This window comes from Sparus aurata, chromosome 17 (genome assembly GCF_900880675.1).
Source record: "Sparus aurata chromosome 17, fSpaAur1.1, whole genome shotgun sequence".
Lineage (NCBI taxonomy): Eukaryota > Metazoa > Chordata > Actinopteri > Spariformes > Sparidae > Sparus > Sparus aurata.
In genome coordinates, this window is record NC_044203.1 from 21,752,115 (window position 1) to 21,771,186 (window position 19,072).

General features: G+C 38.7%; 3 protein-coding genes across 5 annotated transcripts; all 3 read right to left on the bottom strand.

Annotated features, from left to right (window-relative positions):
* LOC115566936 (SPRY domain-containing SOCS box protein 2) lies at window positions 1-2,933 on the bottom strand. Of its 2 annotated transcripts, none has more exons than XM_030393008.1 (3): window positions 2,406-2,933; window positions 518-1,228; window positions 1-433 (listed from the first exon to the last, which is right to left on the bottom strand). In XM_030393008.1, the coding sequence occupies exons 1-3, from the start codon at window positions 2,464-2,466 to the stop codon at window positions 303-305; spliced, it is 903 nt and encodes a 300-aa protein (XP_030248868.1). In that variant the 5' UTR covers window positions 2,467-2,933; the 3' UTR covers window positions 1-302. The 2 variants fall into 2 exon arrangements, with proteins under 2 accessions (XP_030248868.1, XP_030248869.1); XM_030393009.1 differs by having other exon boundaries at window positions 518-1,280; window positions 2,406-2,932.
* A 1,998-nt stretch (window positions 2,934-4,931) lies between these two features.
* LOC115567746 (uncharacterized) lies at window positions 4,932-17,971 on the bottom strand. Its single transcript, XM_030394594.1, has 12 exons — window positions 17,888-17,971; window positions 16,874-17,143; window positions 15,331-15,612; window positions 14,470-14,580; window positions 14,334-14,359; window positions 10,524-10,653; window positions 10,149-10,412; window positions 9,780-10,061; window positions 7,485-7,745; window positions 6,394-6,678; window positions 6,136-6,246; window positions 4,932-5,132 (listed from the first exon to the last, which is right to left on the bottom strand). The coding sequence occupies exons 1-12, from the start codon at window positions 17,937-17,939 to the stop codon at window positions 5,107-5,109; spliced, it is 2,100 nt and encodes a 699-aa protein (XP_030250454.1). The 5' UTR covers window positions 17,940-17,971; the 3' UTR covers window positions 4,932-5,106.
* On the bottom strand, window positions 8,982-12,252 carry LOC115566939 (H-2 class II histocompatibility antigen, A-U alpha chain-like). 2 transcript variants are annotated; one of them, XM_030393016.1, is made up of 4 exons: window positions 10,524-12,252; window positions 10,149-10,412; window positions 9,780-10,061; window positions 8,982-9,686 (listed from the first exon to the last, which is right to left on the bottom strand). In XM_030393016.1, exons 1-4 carry the CDS (start codon window positions 10,597-10,599, stop codon window positions 9,565-9,567), a joined length of 744 nt encoding a protein of 247 aa, XP_030248876.1. In that variant the 5' UTR covers window positions 10,600-12,252; the 3' UTR covers window positions 8,982-9,564. The 2 variants fall into 2 exon arrangements, with proteins under 2 accessions (XP_030248876.1, XP_030248875.1); XM_030393015.1 differs by having other exon boundaries at window positions 10,518-12,252.
* Window positions 17,972-19,072: the final 1,101 nt, after the last annotated feature.

The following is a 19,072-nucleotide window of genomic DNA, read 5'->3' on the forward strand; positions in this document are numbered from 1 at the left end:
TCAAATTTAAGTGAGAGTAATTTATTCTGTACACAAAGAAAGAAAGCGCTGAAGCTAAAGATACACTCCCATTTTGAAAACTGCATCCCAAAAATCTTTCTTCTTAGTTGATTATTTCAAAACTACACAGTATACACATATACATATTATGATTAAACAATGTGTATATTACATTTCAATAAATAAAACAAATGATAAATACATACATTTTCATTTAAAAAGGAAATGTTACAGATCTTGGTACACTTTAGTGCTTGACATGTTTCCTATTGTGTGAATTTGTGTTCATGTTTAAATGTACATTACTGACTAGAAAGCAAGTAGTGCTGGAGACGGGTGGGTAGAGGCAGTTTGTGCATTTGATTCAGCCTTTGCTGCCCTAAATGATGACAAATTGACAGTCCACTTAAAGCCATCAGGGCCGGGGGATCACCTGGGAAGGAAAGAGAAAACAAAAACTGTTAGTTTATATGTTTTATAAGACCCGAGCAGATCTGTGTAAAAATGTCAAACTCACGGGTGGCACCGTTCAGGTAGCGCAAACGTATGCTGGCACCTCCTCTCACACTGCTCACTGCAGGGAACAGCTCCACTCCACGAGGGAGGTCTTCAAAACCCACACCGAGGAAGCTGCCATCAACAATAAATCCTAGAGTTCCTGCGTCGGCATCCAGGACCAGCAGGACGCGCTCAGGGATGGGAAGCGGTGTCTGTGCCATCTTAGTGTCTGATGAAGTGGAGGACTGTGACCTCAAATCTTCATGACATTTTTTCTTTTCTGGGTAAAGTCCATGACTCAGTCCTGCATGCCAGAGCTGATTGGTTTTGAGTTCCCAGCCCCACGAGTGTGAGTCTCTCCCCACCAGCACATTGTACCCTGAGGCCTGAAGAGGGCAGTTCTGCCTGGAAATGCCCAGAACGGCATGACTCCCCCTGTGTTCGGGCTTCCACAGCACCTCCCAGACATGAAGTCCGCTCTTCACCCCCATCTCCGCCCTCACCCCATCACTACTCCGCTCAACAGGTGAACGCGTCACTTCCTGTTTGCAGGCTGAGAGCAGGAAGTGAGGAGAGTGGTGGACCGAGCTCCACTGAGAGCGACCGTCTCCTGGAGCAACCGGTGAGGAGCTCAGAGTGACGGTGAGGCGAGCGCAGGTCGGGACAGCCAGCGGAGTGAACCCTGATGAAGAGGAGGGAGGGCTGTCGTCTGCCCTGCTGTACAGCCAGACTGACAGTGAGAGGCCCATTTGTTCAAATTGCTAGGTGTTGTCAGAGAAAAACTGTACACAACAAGAAAACAATTTATACACTGAGAAAATATGATCCATTCCACCAAAAACTTTTTGGTGGAAAATAGTTGCTAAATTATTGATGTTACTCACCTAGAAGTTATGTAAGTTTTACCTGTTATACTGACATGAAAAGGGCTGCAACTAATAATTGTTTTAATGATTGATTAATCTATTTATTCATACAAGCTAGGGTAGGGGAGAATTTAGTAAATTAGAGGTTAAGTAGAATACGACGACAGCGTGAGGAAGAGTAAAGAAGAGAAGAAAAGGAAAGTAATTTAGGAGTAAAGTAGATGAATGTATAATGTGGTCAGGTGGTGCAGAGTAAATAAAGTAGAACAGAGTAGAAGGAAGTAGAGTAGAAAAAAATGAGATTTATAGACTATTACTCGAGCACTACTCATATGGGTTCGCTTTTACTCCACTAATATTCTAACCTGATATCTTTACTTTGATTTAAGTATAATTCTGTAGTACTAAATTATAGTATATACATAATAATATAATATAGTAATTTGTAGTAAGTAGGTGAATACTTGTGGTATAGATATAGATAGACGAGAAAATGTCATAAAAAGCAGTTAAATAGCAGGGAACCAAAACAAAAGTATGAATCAAGTATGGCAGAGTAGTGGAGTAGATTACATGAGAATAAGTAAAATCATTAGTGGAAGTATTTAGATCCTTTCCACAAAATAAGCAATATCACTGTAAAAATATGCAATTAAAACATTTGCATTACAAACAGTATTTTAAAGTGTTAGGAGCAAAATGTACTTCTAATTACAAAAGTAAAACTGGTGGGTTAATTTGTAAAAAGCATTTTAATGTTGTAGTTAGAGCTAATTTTAGGTATTTTATGTTCTGTTTATATCCTGTCTGTGGCTTTAATTTAGTTTTTACATTTATTGTGTATGGTTTGTAAACCTGCAATATTAATTACAGCTGTCAGATAAATAAGTTACTGTAAAGTAGCATGACTATAAAGTCGTATGACATCAAAATAAACTACAGTATTCCATTATAGCTACTTATAACTCAGGTCATTCCACCTGTTGGAGCAGGTCAGAGAAAAAGGTTCCTCGACACTTCCAGTAAATCTTTGAGTCTTACCAGCTGTGTTTGCTGAGTCCTTCCCTGTGCTCGTCGGATGCAGGTTGGTTTCCGGACACATCTCTGTGTTTATATCAGCCTCTTATCAGGCGTCTCCGGCGTCTTATCGCAGCTCGGTAACATACCGGGACGCTGGCCTGTCCGGTGATTTGGTGATGCTCTCTGAGTCGACCTCCGAAACTGGAACAGCACAGTCCATCACCGCAGACTGACGCCACGCAGCGCCGCAGTAACAAGGACGAAAGAGCTCGTGACGTGTTTGTAAACTCATGACCGCTGAGAGGAAAACACCAAAATCCAAAAGCTGTTATCTATTTAGGTCAAATTCCTCCACAATCATGTTCTTTTTTTTCTTTTTTCTTTTTTTTCTTATCTTGTTCTGTAATGAATGTAAACATAAGTGGCGAAGCACAAGAACAACATCAAACTCGGACTTTTATATAATAAGAAGAGAAAAATAAAATAGAACGCAAAACGGCTCATTTTTCCAGAGCGCACATGCGCATAAAGAGGAGTGAGTGATGTGAATTCAAGCCCTGGACGCTGTCTTACAGGCAAACCTTTTTGAGCAGAGTTACGCATTGGAGAGAGAATTACTCACTCAGATATTTTACTAAGGAACATTTTAGATAAGATATATATTTCTTTGATATGATTCATGTGTTAGCATCAAAATAAAACATGATAATTAATTTAAGAGTTAATTTCAACATCAATCATTGATTACTTTCATTATTAATCAATCTGTTATTTGTTGTTCATTGTTTGTTCTGAAATTAACAGAATATATTGATGTTTTATTTTCATGTTTCACTGATGAATTGTGACCGTAATAATTATTTTTTCTCTATTATTTGAGAATCCTTTGTTCTATAAAATGGAACAACATATTTAAATGTATTGCATATATTTAATAGAACCTCTAGCTCAGATTTGATTTAAATTTCTACACTATCACTAAAGATTCAAACAATGTAGCCATAATGTTTGGAAGCAGACGCGACAATGAAGCCATATTGTGTTATTATCATTATTATTATTATTATTGTTATTATTATTATCATTTAGTATTATTATTATCATTATTATTATTATTATTATTATTATTATTATTATTATTATTATTATCATCAAAGACAAGTCAGTTTTGTTGCTTTTGTCTGCCTTTTCTTCTCCCTCCCAGCATTTTATTAGACAAGGCTGCTATCCGTTCTGTCCCACCGTATTCAGGGCCACAGCCCAATGCCATCTCATGTCTGTAAGACATTACTGAGGACCACAATGCTCATATAACTTGGTGTGTGGGAGCAGTGATAAAAGTGGGTCACAACAACATCTTGTTATTGTAGGTCTTGTTAATTGAACATGAATAAATAATGATATCATCCTCATGGAAATCCCAGCAGCTCTGTATTTAAAACCAGTAGGAGGGATCGATCACTGAAACAAATAAATGAAATGTTTCAGACAAACTGACAGGCAGCTGTTACATTTAAACCTTCCCTATCATGCTGGTACACACAACTGACCTGGTAAACACAAAATACACATTGTGTATTGCGCAATATACAAAAATCCCATCCTAATGATGATTAGAAGTTTTTATTAGACAGTTGAAAGTCGTGAGGCAATAATAAATATTCAAATCAACAAAACTGATGGTTTTGAGAACACCTGCACCAGGTAGGCTTTCAGTAAGACACACCTTTTATCCCCGCTGTTTTCATTTAGGCAAATAATAAGAAAAAATATATATAAATATTTCTGTTCAATATATAGATACATTCAGTAGCGGATTAGCTTAGCTGAGCACAAAGACTGGGAAACGAGGCCGAGCCTGTCCAAAGGTTATTAAATCCACCAGCATCTCTAAACCTCACAAATTAACTCTGTTTGTTTCATCAGGACAAAAGAAATTTCTAAAACCATAATTCTGTTATGTTGACTAATTGGTGGACTATTTCTTGACTTCCTGGAGTTCCCAAAATGTCAAACTAATCTGCTCTACTTTAACCTATTCCACTCAGGTGCTTTCCCTCCAGTTGTGGTTGTGTAAACCAGAAGCGAGTGCATCTGGTTGAGCTAATACACATTTTCTCAGTGGAAGTTACAGATAATTGATAGTTTCTTTTGGTAAATTCAGTTTACATGGCTGTGATTTTAAAGTGTTTAACCACCCCAACTGGATCTTGACAAGCAGGGCAAAGTCAAATTCCAAGTGAGAAGTCTAAACAAAGCCAAGACTGCTGTTTCGAAGGCAAACAAAGGTTAAGATGGTTTAATATGATGCCTGAACTATTATAGAATTAAGTGATATATTTACCTCATTATAATTGCATTGGCTAAAAGAAATATTGAGGATACAAAACTTAATGTTCCTGACTGAACGAATGCCCTTACCTGTCTTTGGTTTGGTTATAAAATGTCTTTGTAGTTGTCACAACTACAACACAAAAAGAAGATGAGAGTCACAACAATGCAGAGCATTTCAGAGAACAAAACTCACATAACTAATCATAATCTGTACAGTACAAAAGAACATTTTATTTTACAATACATATCAAAACTGAGAAAAATGTTTACATTAAGTCCACAAAACAACACAAATTATTCCTACAGATATGAGAACTTCTTCATTTGATTCTCTGTCATTTTGATTCCACGGTCGGATCATTACACATTTTCGCTCGCTGTACAAATCTTAACCTGTCGGCACCAACGTCCGCCCTGGGTAAAAACAAAAAAGGAAAACAAAGTCACACACAGCTGATTTTGAGATGAATGTAGACATAGGCTCTAGTCACAACTAATGGTGCAACATAAACGCTGATGGATTGGAAACAATCTCCCTGTGATTTAAAGAATAATGAAACGATAAATCTTTTCTGACAAGCGCATCAGTGCCCTTGAGTCCACTGTAACAGCTTTTTCAGGTGGCAACACACACAGTAATGTTTAATGTGGGTGTTCTGTTTGTGTCTTTGTAGTCATTAAAAAAGACTTTATATACATCTACATGCTCTTTGGCTGGGCAGCAAACACTGGAGGTCAAAAGAATCCAATTGTGTTGGTTAATTTTCACCTTTTGTGCTTTGTTACCAGAACCACCTGGAAAGACGCCACTAGAAACTGTATAAAAAAGGGAAGGCGCTTTCAAAATACAGAATAAGGGATTGTTATGTTTTGAGTTTTTGGTTTAGAAATTTCCTGTTTTATCTCGTAGTTCTGTCTTCATTGTTTTCACTTCTTCCCTTTGTCCTTTTCCTGACTTTGTCCCTGTTCACCTGTGTTACATGTGTTAATTAGTCCATGTCTATTTAAGCCTGTGTTTTTCAATCACTCTTTGTCAGTTCATCTTTTCCCACGTCAGTCCTTTGTCTCAGTGTTCCTCGTGCCCTTGTTTGTTATCACAACGCTTCCTTGGGTTGTACTTTCATTTAGTTTGTTTTCTTTATTCTAGGTTTTGCCCCTGCCTGCTCCTTCTGTTTTTGTTACCGTGTGTTGTAAGCTACTGTGTTTGGACTTTGGATTTTATGGATTTCGGTTTACAGCTTTAGAACCGTTGCTTCTCTCTCTGGTTGCCACATCTAAACTACACCTGTAGCTGCCAGCTGTTCCTCATAGGACGCTGATTGATTCAACCACTGTGCGTTTGGCCACTAGCACATAGCTTCAAGCCTGGCAGGATAATACATCTGCCTTGCAAGGCTGATTTGGTCATTTCTCTTACCACTAGAGTTTTTCTTGTAGTAAATCAGGCCACCAACGAAAATCACCAGACCCAGCAGGAGTCCCGCAGTCCCAACGGCAATTTTGTTTCTCTGTGATTCAGGCATCGGTTCTGAAAAAAATACATCACAAACGCTGCATTAGATTTCCATTTTGTGCACTGATAAATATTCCTAGCATAATTCTATTCAAAGAAACATTTAGTCAAAAGTGTCCAATCCTGTCACACCTCAGATCACTCATCATCATCATCACTTACCCCACTCATAAAGCAGTGGCTCCATGAGGCTGGCGTGCTCCACTTTACAGGTGATAGTCTCTCCTAATCTGGGTGTGTACTCCAGAACAGTGTGGATCTGGTAGAGCCAACCTCCATTGGGCATTTCCTCTGTTGAGGTCACATCAGATGTCACCTCCTTTCCGTTCCTCAGCCAAGTCACTCTGATTTGTTTAGGAAAAAATTTGTACGCGCTACAGATGAGCGTGCTTGGATGTTTGCTGTCCACTGCCTTAAATGAACTCAGTGAGACGGAGGGCTCGACCGCTGTAAAGAACCCGTGCACAAAACAAGTTAGCAGGACATTTTAGATCTTTAGTTCATCCACTTACAATGAAGAGCGTTTCAGTAACACTTAAGATTACAGAATGCAAATTACAGCATGAAAATGTTGTACATACAGCATACCAATTCAATACTAACTGGGTACCAACGGGAGGCAGAAGAAGCACAGGGAGTAAAGAATAAACACGTTTGTCTTTAGGAAAAAAAAATACAATAACGTTGATATTAATATTAACAAGCTTACTGTTTTGGTGCGCTCATAGCTTGTTTTTACATGTAGCAGGCAGCTGCTTTCAGCAAAAAATTTCAAAGTCTCTGCACATACAGACATAAAAAACACCTGGCACAATACTCAGAATTACTTCTGTGGTAGTTCTAATTACAGTAGGTCTCCAGGACCAAATATTGCTTCCTCTCACAAGTTGAAAACAATAATACCAGACCCACTGAGTAATTCATCTTTAGAATACATTTGTCATATGTTGAATTAATAATAGCTTGCCTTTCATAAAAAGTAAATTACCTCAATAAAGCCAATTTGTTACTTACTTACCTGTGTTTATTCAATAGAAAAGCAGTAATTCAAATAATACTTCAACCTTTATTCCCTCCTAAACATAAAGATGTTACCCCTTGATTCTTTAGCCTCTTCTTCTCTTGTTCTTGCTATGCACTGCTATAAGTACCCAGTAAGTATTTTATTGATACAACATACGTGCTATATAACAGAACTGCAATTTGCAGTCTGTACTCTGAAGCCATACCAGAGTTTCAACTGCAAAAATCACCTGTCTTTGAATACAAATCCAAAATAAAAGGGATGAAAGTTTTGCATTCCTCGTAATTCTTTTTTTCTTGTTTCAACATTTTGGGGTTTTTGTTGAGGCCATCTGCAATTTCGCTCGCCTTCTCTGTGTAGCCGGTATATTTCCCCACAGTGCTGTTGTATTCACCCATAAGCTTCTTATTGAAGTAGACTTGTGCCAGATAAACAAGATCATCAGAAGAAGTAAACTGGCAATGTCCCACAATGTAACCAAAGAGTACATCTGTAACAGAAAGCCAACAAGTATTAGATGAGGTAGAGAGCTGCATTGTCTTGTTCGTGATCCATTCTCACTCTCTCTCTTTCTTGTCAATGTGCTGTTTTGAACAGCTACACAATTAAACAACAACATAGATTTTAATTTTTTAAGTTACTTACCAGCTATTGAAAACGACAGGAGCAGACACAGCAGTGGAAAGAAGCTGAAAGCACGCATGGTGACAAATGAGAACATAGAGTAAAAATGAGAAGTAAATCAATCTCGGTCTAAAGTATGAGGAAGTGAAACAGCAGATTGCTTGATAACTTTACTGTCAGTAGGTGTGGTACAAAGTATGTTTGTTGTGTCAATATTAAGGGAGGATCTTAAGCGCCATGCTTGTAAACATGCTTGTTACTGCCTTACCTGTCATCACAGAGGAGGAACCAAACATAGAATCATATTTGTGTGGTGCTGGTTCAGAGCTTGTGCCTATTCTGAAACCAATTCTTTGTGTTCGGCAGCCAAAGAACTGACTTAGGGCCAGGAAAACTGGTTCCAGAGTGGCACCAACACTTTTCTGATCCGGAATAAATTACTGCTTGCGTCAGGGGCTGTGTGCTAGGTTATCGTCACCAAGCACCAACTAAAACCACTTATGACTGCCATTTTTGCAAAAATACTTTTACTGTGGATGCCAAATCAAAGCAACATGGGTCCAGTTCAGATGTCAATGCAGGCGTGCAAAGCCAGGAGCAACACTTGTAAAGAGTAGATATAGTCCACCAAAGTTGTTCCTATAATGCTGGAAAAACTGGAGACATACAGTGAGTGAACGGTGTGACTCTACAGTGGCTGCCATGGAAAAGCAAAGCAATTGTTTGCCTGAGTGAAAATATGAGTTATCTGTTCTTTGTTCATGTATGTTGGCAGAATCTTTATGTTTGAGCTATTAAAGTAAGAATGAATGTATGTTGAGTTAATACATCCGGATATTTGCTCTGTGTGTGTTCAGTTTGTATGCTTATTTTCTGTTTAGAAAACCAGATTTGATTGGTGCGAGTCTCCATTGTCCCACATCCTTTTTCAGACTACAATAAACCTGAATTAAATTGGATCCTCCTCCTAGTGTCTCATTGTGCCTGACCACACATCCACAGTGCTTCTCATATTTCAGCCTACCCTCCTATACAGTCCATCTAGTATTTTACATTTAGAAAATTCTCAGTTTACAGCTCAAAAAAGAATAGAACAAAGGTGTAGCCGTGTTTAGACATTTTAATTTGGAAATATTACATGTCATTTCTTTAAGTACAGCACCTGAGTAAATGCACATTTTCTCTAGGAAGATATCCTTTATTATCAGTCAGTTGTTCTCTTGTGCTTTACATTTCATTACAAGAGATGAATATCATAATCAGAACGGTGTACTCTATGGCAAGGTGGGCAGTAAAACAGTCTTCAATCATTTATATATATAAGGGTCTCCTGCAAAAGCTGCCTAGGTAAATCTTCTCAGATTTAAAACAACTGCTCATCAAACCAGCCATTGTAACTCTAGTTACCCCTGGGGTAAATAATGGGCTTGGGGAAAGCCAGAAGCTGGAGATCGCTGCTTATAGTGAATTTCAATGTTATGGCTAATTTTTACTGAACAGCTGATCTGATGTGGTCACACCTGACCATCACGGGTCACAGTCATTCGTAAAATATAGCGTAACATCAGTACAACAAAGAAAGAGGAAAATTATAATTTCTGCTTTCTAAAAAACACCTTAAATTGGAATATAACATGACATATTTTTATCAATTTCATGTATGTAATTTCTGTAAAGCAGAGAAATTATTGTCCATGATGTCCCTTAACCAATAAAACTGTTCCGGCTGCGACTCCCAACAAGCCCAGAGTCAGGCCAACTCCACAGAAAATTTCTGGTACATGACTGGGATGAGTGAATTCAGGTTCTGTGGAGGAAGGAAATGCATCATTACAGATCCAAGGAAATCCTTTACAACAAATCATAGTATTGTAGTGCCTTCGTAAGATAAAACAATCACCCCAGATCCTTGTTAAAGGTCGGGCCAGGGCCAGGTGTTCCACGGTGCAGCTGTAAACGTCCCCCTCACTCGGTGTGAATGTCAGGGTGGAGAACTGGTGGAAGGTCTGGTCCTTATTGAGGAAATACCGACTGAGTGACACCCCCTCCGACACCGGATCACCATTTTTCGTCCAGCTGACTCTGATGTCTGGTGGGTAGAAATGATTCACGAAGCAGATGAGGGTGTTTTCATCTCCCAGCTGAAGTCCTACTGCAGGGTAGAGGATGCTCTCAGGGGGGTCTTTAGTGGGTCAAAAAGCAAGTAAAAACCGTCATCATCATTTTATCAATCACATCACTACAGAGATAAATGTTGATGTTATCTTACCTCTTTCTTCAGGTGGATTTTTCTCCTCTGCTTTGATGAATGTTGCAGCCACTGGACACAAGCTCTTGGCCCTGGCAGCATTCCTGTATAAATGATGAATCTCCAATATCTGAGTTGGGTCCTCCACAACAAATTTGGGCATAGTGTACACAACCTCTTCTCTCTTGAAGTTCACATAGAAAACCTCTTCAGAATCTAATTCAAACTGTACTTCAGTTGTCCCATTCTCAAAGCACCCAACAAGATAGAGAGCATCATGGGCAGCTAAAAAACAATAAATGGAAACAAGGAAAATATAAATGAATTGGTAAAAAGGTATGGCATAAAGTATCCACCTTACTAGAACCAGGTTGTCAAGTTTAAACTCACTCTTACTTTGTGAAAACACACAGCAGGCGTTGAGAATCAGGATTATGAGAAGAGAGCGCTTCATGTCTCTGCGAATCATCATTGTTGGCGACTGTCTGCACGTATGACTTCCTCTTTCGTCAGTCTGAACTTCACACTTGAAAAATCACATGTCACATGACCACATCATGTGCAAATCAAAGCCGCTGTGGGAAATTAGACATCACGTCTGCAGAGCCTGCGTGACCACAGCTTCGTGTTATGTAAATGTTGACGGGAATACAGCAGTCCAACCTGTTCTGCCGGAGAGTAATTCCACCAGATACGTGTCCAGTCCAGCCTCACTCGGCTCCTTGTTATTGTCTCTATTTTTAGAGACGTACTCTTGTACTGTGTACTCCTGTTGCTACTTATTTCCCTCTGTACTGCTGTTACCTGTGAATTTCTCCCACAGGGATATAAATCAATAAAGGAATGTCTTACCTTATTTTATTTTATGACATGTTATAGTCTGGCTAGTCTGAAGTTATAGAGGTCAACGTTCTTGCAAATGTTTGGGAAGGATGTGAGTTAGTAAACTATACATTTTACAGGAATTCAGTGGAATCAGCTGATCTTTTATTAAATTATTTCAAGCATTTTTAATTTCCTGTAGTTTGTGAAAGATATATATAGAGACATGTTACATGAAGTCATGTTTGTTTTCTTTGATAACAATGAAACAATGCTCACCATAATGAAGGTTTACATACACTTAATTTCATAATATATCGAGTAGCCTACTAGGATATAGCCCAAATACTTGACACAACAGAACTGCTTTGTAAGAGGATTTTTGGGTAGTGAACACGGCTTCATACATACGTAGGCTGCCATCAACTTTTGTAAAGATATCTTGCCCATAGGATGAATCCTAATGACTGGTGAGTTCTTAAAGCTCCTATTCAAAAAAATATATATATGTTTTGGAGTCTAACTCCTTTGGAAAGTGTCAGTTTTTGACGATTTGTGAAACCCAGATTTTCATTATTACAAATAAGACCTTTAAATTGTATTTCTACTTTGTCTTTATTCCTAATTAGTCTGTTAGCATGCTAATCCGCTAAATTTAAATGGTGATCATGATAAATATTCCCTGCTAGACTCTAGCAGCTAGAGTCTAACAGTGACATTGGTAACATGTTAACGTCTAGCAGCTAGACCTTAGCATGTTGGTACTGTCATTGTTAGCATGCTGTTGTTAGCATTTAGCTCAAAGCTGCTGCGGCCACAAGCTCACAGAGCTGCAGGCTGGGCTGCAGACTTGTGGGGATGATCTTTCTCACCAGAAACAGCTACTTGTTGCTGCTCAAAGTAGGCTTTCAATAATTTTCTGTTTGTAAGTCACTATGTCAGTATCAGCTTAAACAACCTATTAGAGAAGAGCAAACGTGAACGTATGCCACAACATTGTAGAGATGTACAGAATGAAACCACAGGTGTTACTTAGATCTGAGTCTTTGTTCTTCATCACTGCTCTGAACTTTTAGGATTAATTGTAGTCATACATGATAAACATATAACATATTGTAGCTTTATTAATGTTGGCAAGAAAATGAAAAGAACATTAAAGATCCCCTCCACACATTAGGGGCCTACGTACATAAAAATGATCTAATGGTGTGGCATCAGCACACTTTGAGGCCATTTGTTGGAATTCAGTTGAGCGTGTCACTCAACTCAGCTCTCAACAGTGTTGGGAAAGTTCACTTTCTAGACGAACTAGTTCAAAGTTCAGTTCACAAATTTTAAAATGAACTAGTTCAGTTCATAGTTCATAATTCAAAATTTTGAACGAAGTTCACAGTTCCAAAAATGAACTAGTTCATAGTTCTTTTTTTTTTTTCAATATGTTGATGCAAGCTATTATTTTTCAAAATTATTGCCACAGCCCATATAGAACCACAGACGGCTATTATTCTATCAGTTTTAACATTGAAACTGCAGCTCTCCCGCAATATTCTGCAGAACCAGGTTGTCCAGCTGCGGCTGGGAGATGAAGACAACGGAGCCGCTACTGTACACCGTTAATGCAATTTGGGTTGTAGAGGATCTGTTTTGGCTCGCTGTTGCCGTGTCTTTTGATTTTTTTATTCACTTGCACATACCTTGAAAGGCTAGCCGGGTGCTTTAGAGTTCAAATTAAAAATAAAATACATAATTAAGTAAATAAATAAATAATTTTAAAAAAGAAGAAGAAGAAAGGGAAAAATAAAATAATAAATAAATAGATAGTTCAGACAGTGGCTTCAGGGAAAAACTTTTCATAATGACTCAGTAAGGTATTACTTTTTTTGTTACTTAACAAAATCAGAGATTTAAGCAAAGAGCTCAGTTCCAGGAGAAAAGGAACACATTTAGGTAGTGATTTTGCTCATTTTTGTTTGTGAATAAAACATTTTGCATAGGATAACAAAGTTCGTCGTGTGTTCAAGAGCATTATCTTCTGGGTTAACAGCAAATAACATGTTTAAGGGTAAGAGAATGGACAGAGAGCAGCATAAAAAAAATGAAATTCAACATCACTCCAAAACTTTTGAGATATATCACAATAAAAAAACAGATGTGAAGCCTTTATTTGTTTTTGCCTCCATGCTTACCACATTGATGACGCATGCGGCGGTGCGACTCTGTGGTGGCTGGTGTTGCGGGTGTTATGTCCGTTCAGGATTAATCTGTGTTCGTTTGGTACTGCCTCACTGCATGTTTGGTATGCAGCTGTTTCTGTCTGAAATAGTTAAGTTTCGTTTTGATCGAAAGTAAAGCGAGTTACACAAACCTCTCGTCCAGCGTCCTTTGTAGACACAAAAGCCAGATAGGGTGTTTTTCCGCTACATCAAAGCCTGTTCACGGTGTGTTTTAGCCGGTTTTCGGCTGGAAGGCTCGATGGAAATCTGGCACTGTCTTGAACGAAGTTAAACTGTGAGAACGCGCCGTTCACAAACGCCAGAATGAACGCGTTCACTATAACGTTCATCAGGCAGAAATACAGTACGTTCAGTTCACGTTCGCCCAAAATATGAACGAGTTCATGAACGATCGTTCATTGAACGCGTTCAGGCACAACACTGGCTCTCAAAGACTTAAGTTCCTCTCCTTTCTGTAATGTCGTATCCGCGAAATAGAATACATTTCCCCTCCAGCACCAGTCAGCCGTCAACATAACAGTACAGAAATGCCAGACTGCAGGTCACCTCTGCGGATCACTGCAGCAGTCAGGTTGATTCACAGGGCTGAAGATAGGTCTAGTTTTGAAACCATTATAATATGTGTCTGACAGGGTTTTTGTAGGAAAAAAAGTATGACTACAAATTAAATCCATAAAATGGCATCTACTTCTCTCTCTGTAAAGATATCAGAAAGTATGAATATGCAACTTTAGATGTTGATGTCTCCTACTTCCCTGTAAATTCCATATAAGGTTCACATAAAGTCCAGATTTTCATTGGAACAGAAAATGTAAACTTTAAGCAGACGAATGTGAAAATGGCCGTCTCGTCAAATGCTGCACATACATCATTCTACAGAGTGGTCAAACATTCAACTTTAGGAACAAGCAGAAAAACACATTTTTGACTGTCGCACACAAAAGACTTAGGCACGTAGACTCAGCACTTGGATTTGATCAGGATAGTATTCTCAGTGAATCCCCACAGTTTCTCCAACTTAAAGTGTGTTCTCTGGATAAAGCACCTGTAGAACAAATTCATCATTGAAGCAGATAAGTGACATTGTGCCACAAATGTTTCCGACAAACTGATGGGGAGATTATTTGTTACATACTGTATAAATGCTTACCTCAGTTGTTGGCACCAAATCCCGCTCTGCAATTATATAGAAAAAAACATACAGACAATGAGGTCAAAGTGGCTATCAGTAAAGGTGAAATGTTAATGTTAATCAGTATAAATAAACTGATGAGTTTATCTCTCACCATGAGTTCTCTTCTTGTAGTACATCAGCCCACCAACTGAGAAGACCAGACCCAGCAGCAGCCCTGCTGTCCCAACAATGATCTTATTCATCCCTGAGTCAGACGTTGGCTCTGAAAAGAGAATTATCACAAACACTGCATCATATTTCCATTCATTTGATATTTCATGTGAAGATGTCTACACTGTGCCACTTTATCTGTTCATGTATCTTGTTACATTTAAACTACAATGGCATCAGATCTACTTGTTTATGTTAAATATCCTTTGATACCAAGCGGTATTTGTACGAAAAAAATATTTCATATAAAGTTCCTTGTGCATGTAAAAGAAGTATACACCAATAGAAGCTCCTCTCTCCCACAGAAAACACTGCTCCTGAAACACCTCGTCAGTGTTCCAGTCTTTAATTCCGTGACTTTGTGACATCACGTATGTCACTATGTCATGCATTTGCAAAATGAATGCCTAGTGGCTAGTATGGAATAAAATCATTGATTGTGCACGGTTGCTCTGTTGTTGGTAGTGGTGCTGGGTCAGGTGCATGTGTGCTGACCAATCAGAGCAGACTTGGTATTTGGGAGGAGGGACCTAAAGAGTCAGGAGCTAAAACAGAGCGTTTCAGACAGACACACATTTAACACGCTAAGCAACTAGCTACTAAAGTTGTGAAATAAATGTAAATATTTCTCTCTGAAACAGTGAAACTTAAGTAAAGTAGCATCAAAAAGTAATAATAGAGTAGAAGTACCTCATAGTTGTACAGTACTTGAGTATGCCCATATGGTTTAATTCCACTACTGGTAATACATCATTGCTTGATGTTTACTTTTGCCTCATGCGTCCACATCACACTTTCTTACCCCACTCGTAAAGCTGGGGCTCCACGAGGCTGGCATGCTCGACCTTACAGCTGATTTTCTCTCCTGGTCTGGGTATGTACTCCAGAAAAGTGTGGACCTGGTAGAGCCAGTTCCCATTGGGCATTTCGTCAGTGGACATCACCTCAGATGACATCTCCTTTCCCTCTCTCAGCCAAGTCACTCGGATTTGTTTAGGATAAAAGTTGTACACGCTGCAGGCAAGCATGCCTGGATGTTTGCTCCCCGCATCCTTAACTGACCTCACCCAAACAGAGGGCTCAACTAGAGAAAAAACCCCAAAACACAAGATTTTACCATGAAATAACACGTCTTGCTATCAACATTACGCAACTTGCCCTTAAAGCAAAATTTTGCCATTCTGGGAAAAGTACATGTATTTTCCTGAGAGCTGCTGAAAGCCAAGAAATAGTCCAGCAAAACCATTGACTGTACAAAATAGGGAAAGACCTTCTGGGTCTGAAACCTGCATTTCTTTCCCTTATGACCAGAAAGGGACAACTCCACTGTTTTAGGAGAGAAGTTCCATGGCAGGTTGCCAGTCCTATAAATGTCAGGAATCTGACAAAAGTTTATCAGCTCTCTGCTTCCTGATTGATCAGCAACTGAAAAGACAGTGGATAGTTATACTCTGGTGGGACAGCGGTATATATTTTAAGGTAAAACGTATTTGACAACCCATTAGCTTCCATTAACGTTAGCATTCAACCACTTCCTATCTAACATTACCATTTAATATTGTTTCAGGATACTGAAAGGGGTAAATTAATTCTAGAAAATCAACACAAATTTTGGACACATTTATTTTTGCCTGCAAACGCAGTGGATGAGAAACAGAGGGAAATGTCCACCATGTGAACATAGTCTATTCATTTGATCAAAAAACTGAATTGTCATTTCACTTAAAAAATTTTTAACACATTAAACAAACAACATTTAATGTGTTATTCAGGGAATTTTTAAGAAGCCCAATATCAGCCCTGAACTGGTCACCCTTGTGATTTACTGTGATTTACCTCCACCAAAGAAGTTATGTTTTCACCAGTATTTTTGGTTTGTTGGGTTGTCAGAAGGATAACATACAAACTACTGAATGGATTTCAACAAAACTTGGATGGAGGATGGGTCCAGAAAAGACCCCATTAACTTTTGGGATGGAAAGGAACAGGTGCCGACATTCCTTCTTTCTTTTTTTAACATTGCAAGATATTTCCCATCCCCATCTAGGTGTGTTTAGGCTGGTATGAATGAGTACAGTTGCATGCAGATCCAAGTAAATATGTGGGTATGAAGGAATTAAATATGGTACCTCCATGACCTGAATGTACACCAATCCATTTGGGGCAAAATGAGGCAAACCAGTTTCAGTCCTTTTGCTAAGCAATGCTAAGAGTCTGACGGCTGTAGCCTTATATTTAATACATATAGTGGCATTTGGCTTCAGATTAAACACCCAGGAAGGAAAAGAAAACATGCACTTCCAGTTCCCTTTTAGACAAGTCCTGTTATGTACTATGATAATCACCTGGGGTAAGAAGGCCACCAGAATGAATCCGCGGGACAGCTCTGCTGCAAAATTGTAGTTTCCATTGCTGATGGTGGATATACCTGGCGTTCTTGTTGAGGATATCTGCAGCTTTTTTTCCTTCCATTGTATAGCCAACCACTTTCCCCAGAGTGCTGTTGTATTGGAGCTCCAGTATCTTGTTAAAGTACATCTGCTCAAGGTACACAGCATCATGACCATCATAGGAACTAAACTGGCAACGGCCCAAATAGTGACCATAGAGAGCATCTGAAAAGATAATACCAACAGATATTAGTTGATATTGACAGTTAGTTGTACCCTCTTGTTCATTTAAAGGAGATGTTTAATAAAATTAAGATTTTTTTTCTTTTCCTTCAATGTTTCATATACCGTGCGTTCCTGTGCCTATAAAAGATCTTGAAAGTTCAAAAGGTCAAAGTCGGTACAACAGAAGCTACCACAGAAAATACAGCTCCTGCAACGGCTTTTCAGTATTCTTTCCTTTAACTCCATGACTTTGTGAAATCACACTATGTCACAGAATCAGATATTTGCATAACTTACAGCAAGTGGCTAGTTTGGCATATAATAATTGATTAAACGCAGCTGCTCTGGCATTGTTAGCTGTGCTGGGTAAGGCGTGTATGAGATGACCAATCAGATGATACTGGCTATTCAGGGGGAGAGCCTTAAAGAGACGGGAGCTGAAACAGAGCACTTAAGACAGAAAGAGAATACAGAGCTGCAGCACTGGACAGAATGAAAAGACTGATGTGTTTTTTGAGCATTAAAGCATGTAAACATATTTAGTAGTAACACAAAATAAAATTATGAACTTGAAAATGAACATAATATCCTTAATATAATCACACACTGCACTGTAAAGGTAAAAATGTGAACAGAGGCATGACTGTTTCTATTATAATGCACTCCTTTTTTAAATTACAAGTTTGACTCTATCATATCTGTACAAATAAACATGATAGCCGGGTTTGTTTTCCTCTTACTTACCTGCTTTTGAAAATGCCAACAGGAGAATAAAGAAGCTTAGAGCAGGAGACATGTTGTCACTTCAATGCGAGAGATCAAATGAACAAATGTTGAAGGGAGAAAATGGTAAAGTTGATTATGATCTCGACAAATGAGGAAGTTCAGTTGCAGATTTAAAAACAGCATTTTTCCCAGCAGGTGTAGCACACTCACATCAATCTTCAGTGTTGATCATAATGGTACTGGGGTGTGGTTTGACTACGTGTCTTCTCTTGGCATCCAACAGGTAGTACTAGGAATGTAATGCTGTAAAAACACTTAATCCATTTAAGTAAGTCCTGCATTTTGAAGTAAATCCAGCATTAAAAGCAATAGTTGTATTTTTTAAGTATTTCTGTAAAATGCCACAAAGCTTACAAGTGATTATGTTAAAAGTAAAAGTAGTAACTTTTATTAGTTTTTTTGTGTAAAATCTTGACTCACAAAATAAGTGATTATAGCTGTCAGATGACTGTAGTGACGTAAACAGTACAACACTTTGTACAAACACATCTAGGCAAATAGGAAAACATCTTACTTTAAGTGTATAGTCATGTCATACGATCTTATTAATATGAATAATAATAATAATAATAATAATAATAATAATAATACATTACATTTTTATAGCACCTTTCAGGGTACCCAAGGACACTTAACAAAATGGAACAAACAAAACAAAGAATAAATGGATAAACAAAAAATACATAAAAGATAAAAATAGAAAAGTTGATTGATTTGGCTGGATCTAGAGGTGATAGGCCTTATTAAAAAGATGGGTTTTTAAGTCTCTTTTGAAAGTCTCCAGAGAAGTCTGTTTGCGGATTTCAGCTGGGAGAGTGTTCCAGAGAGTGGGGCTGTCACACAGAAGACTCTATTTCACCGAAGGTTTGTAGTTTGGAGTGAGGGATGGAGAGCTGGTGTGTGCCTGATGCGCGCAGCGTCCGGGACTGGGTGTAGGGGTGGAGGAGGTCAGACAGATATTGGGGGGGCGAGGGAATGTAGAGATTTATAGGTCAGGAGGAGAATTTTGTAGGTGATGCGTGATTTAACTGGGAGCCAGTGAAGGCGGATGAGAGTGAGGGTGATGTGTTGCCAGGGCTTGGTGCGGGTGAGGACCCTGGCAGCAGAGTTCTGCACATACTGGAGCCTATCCAGGGTTTTGGA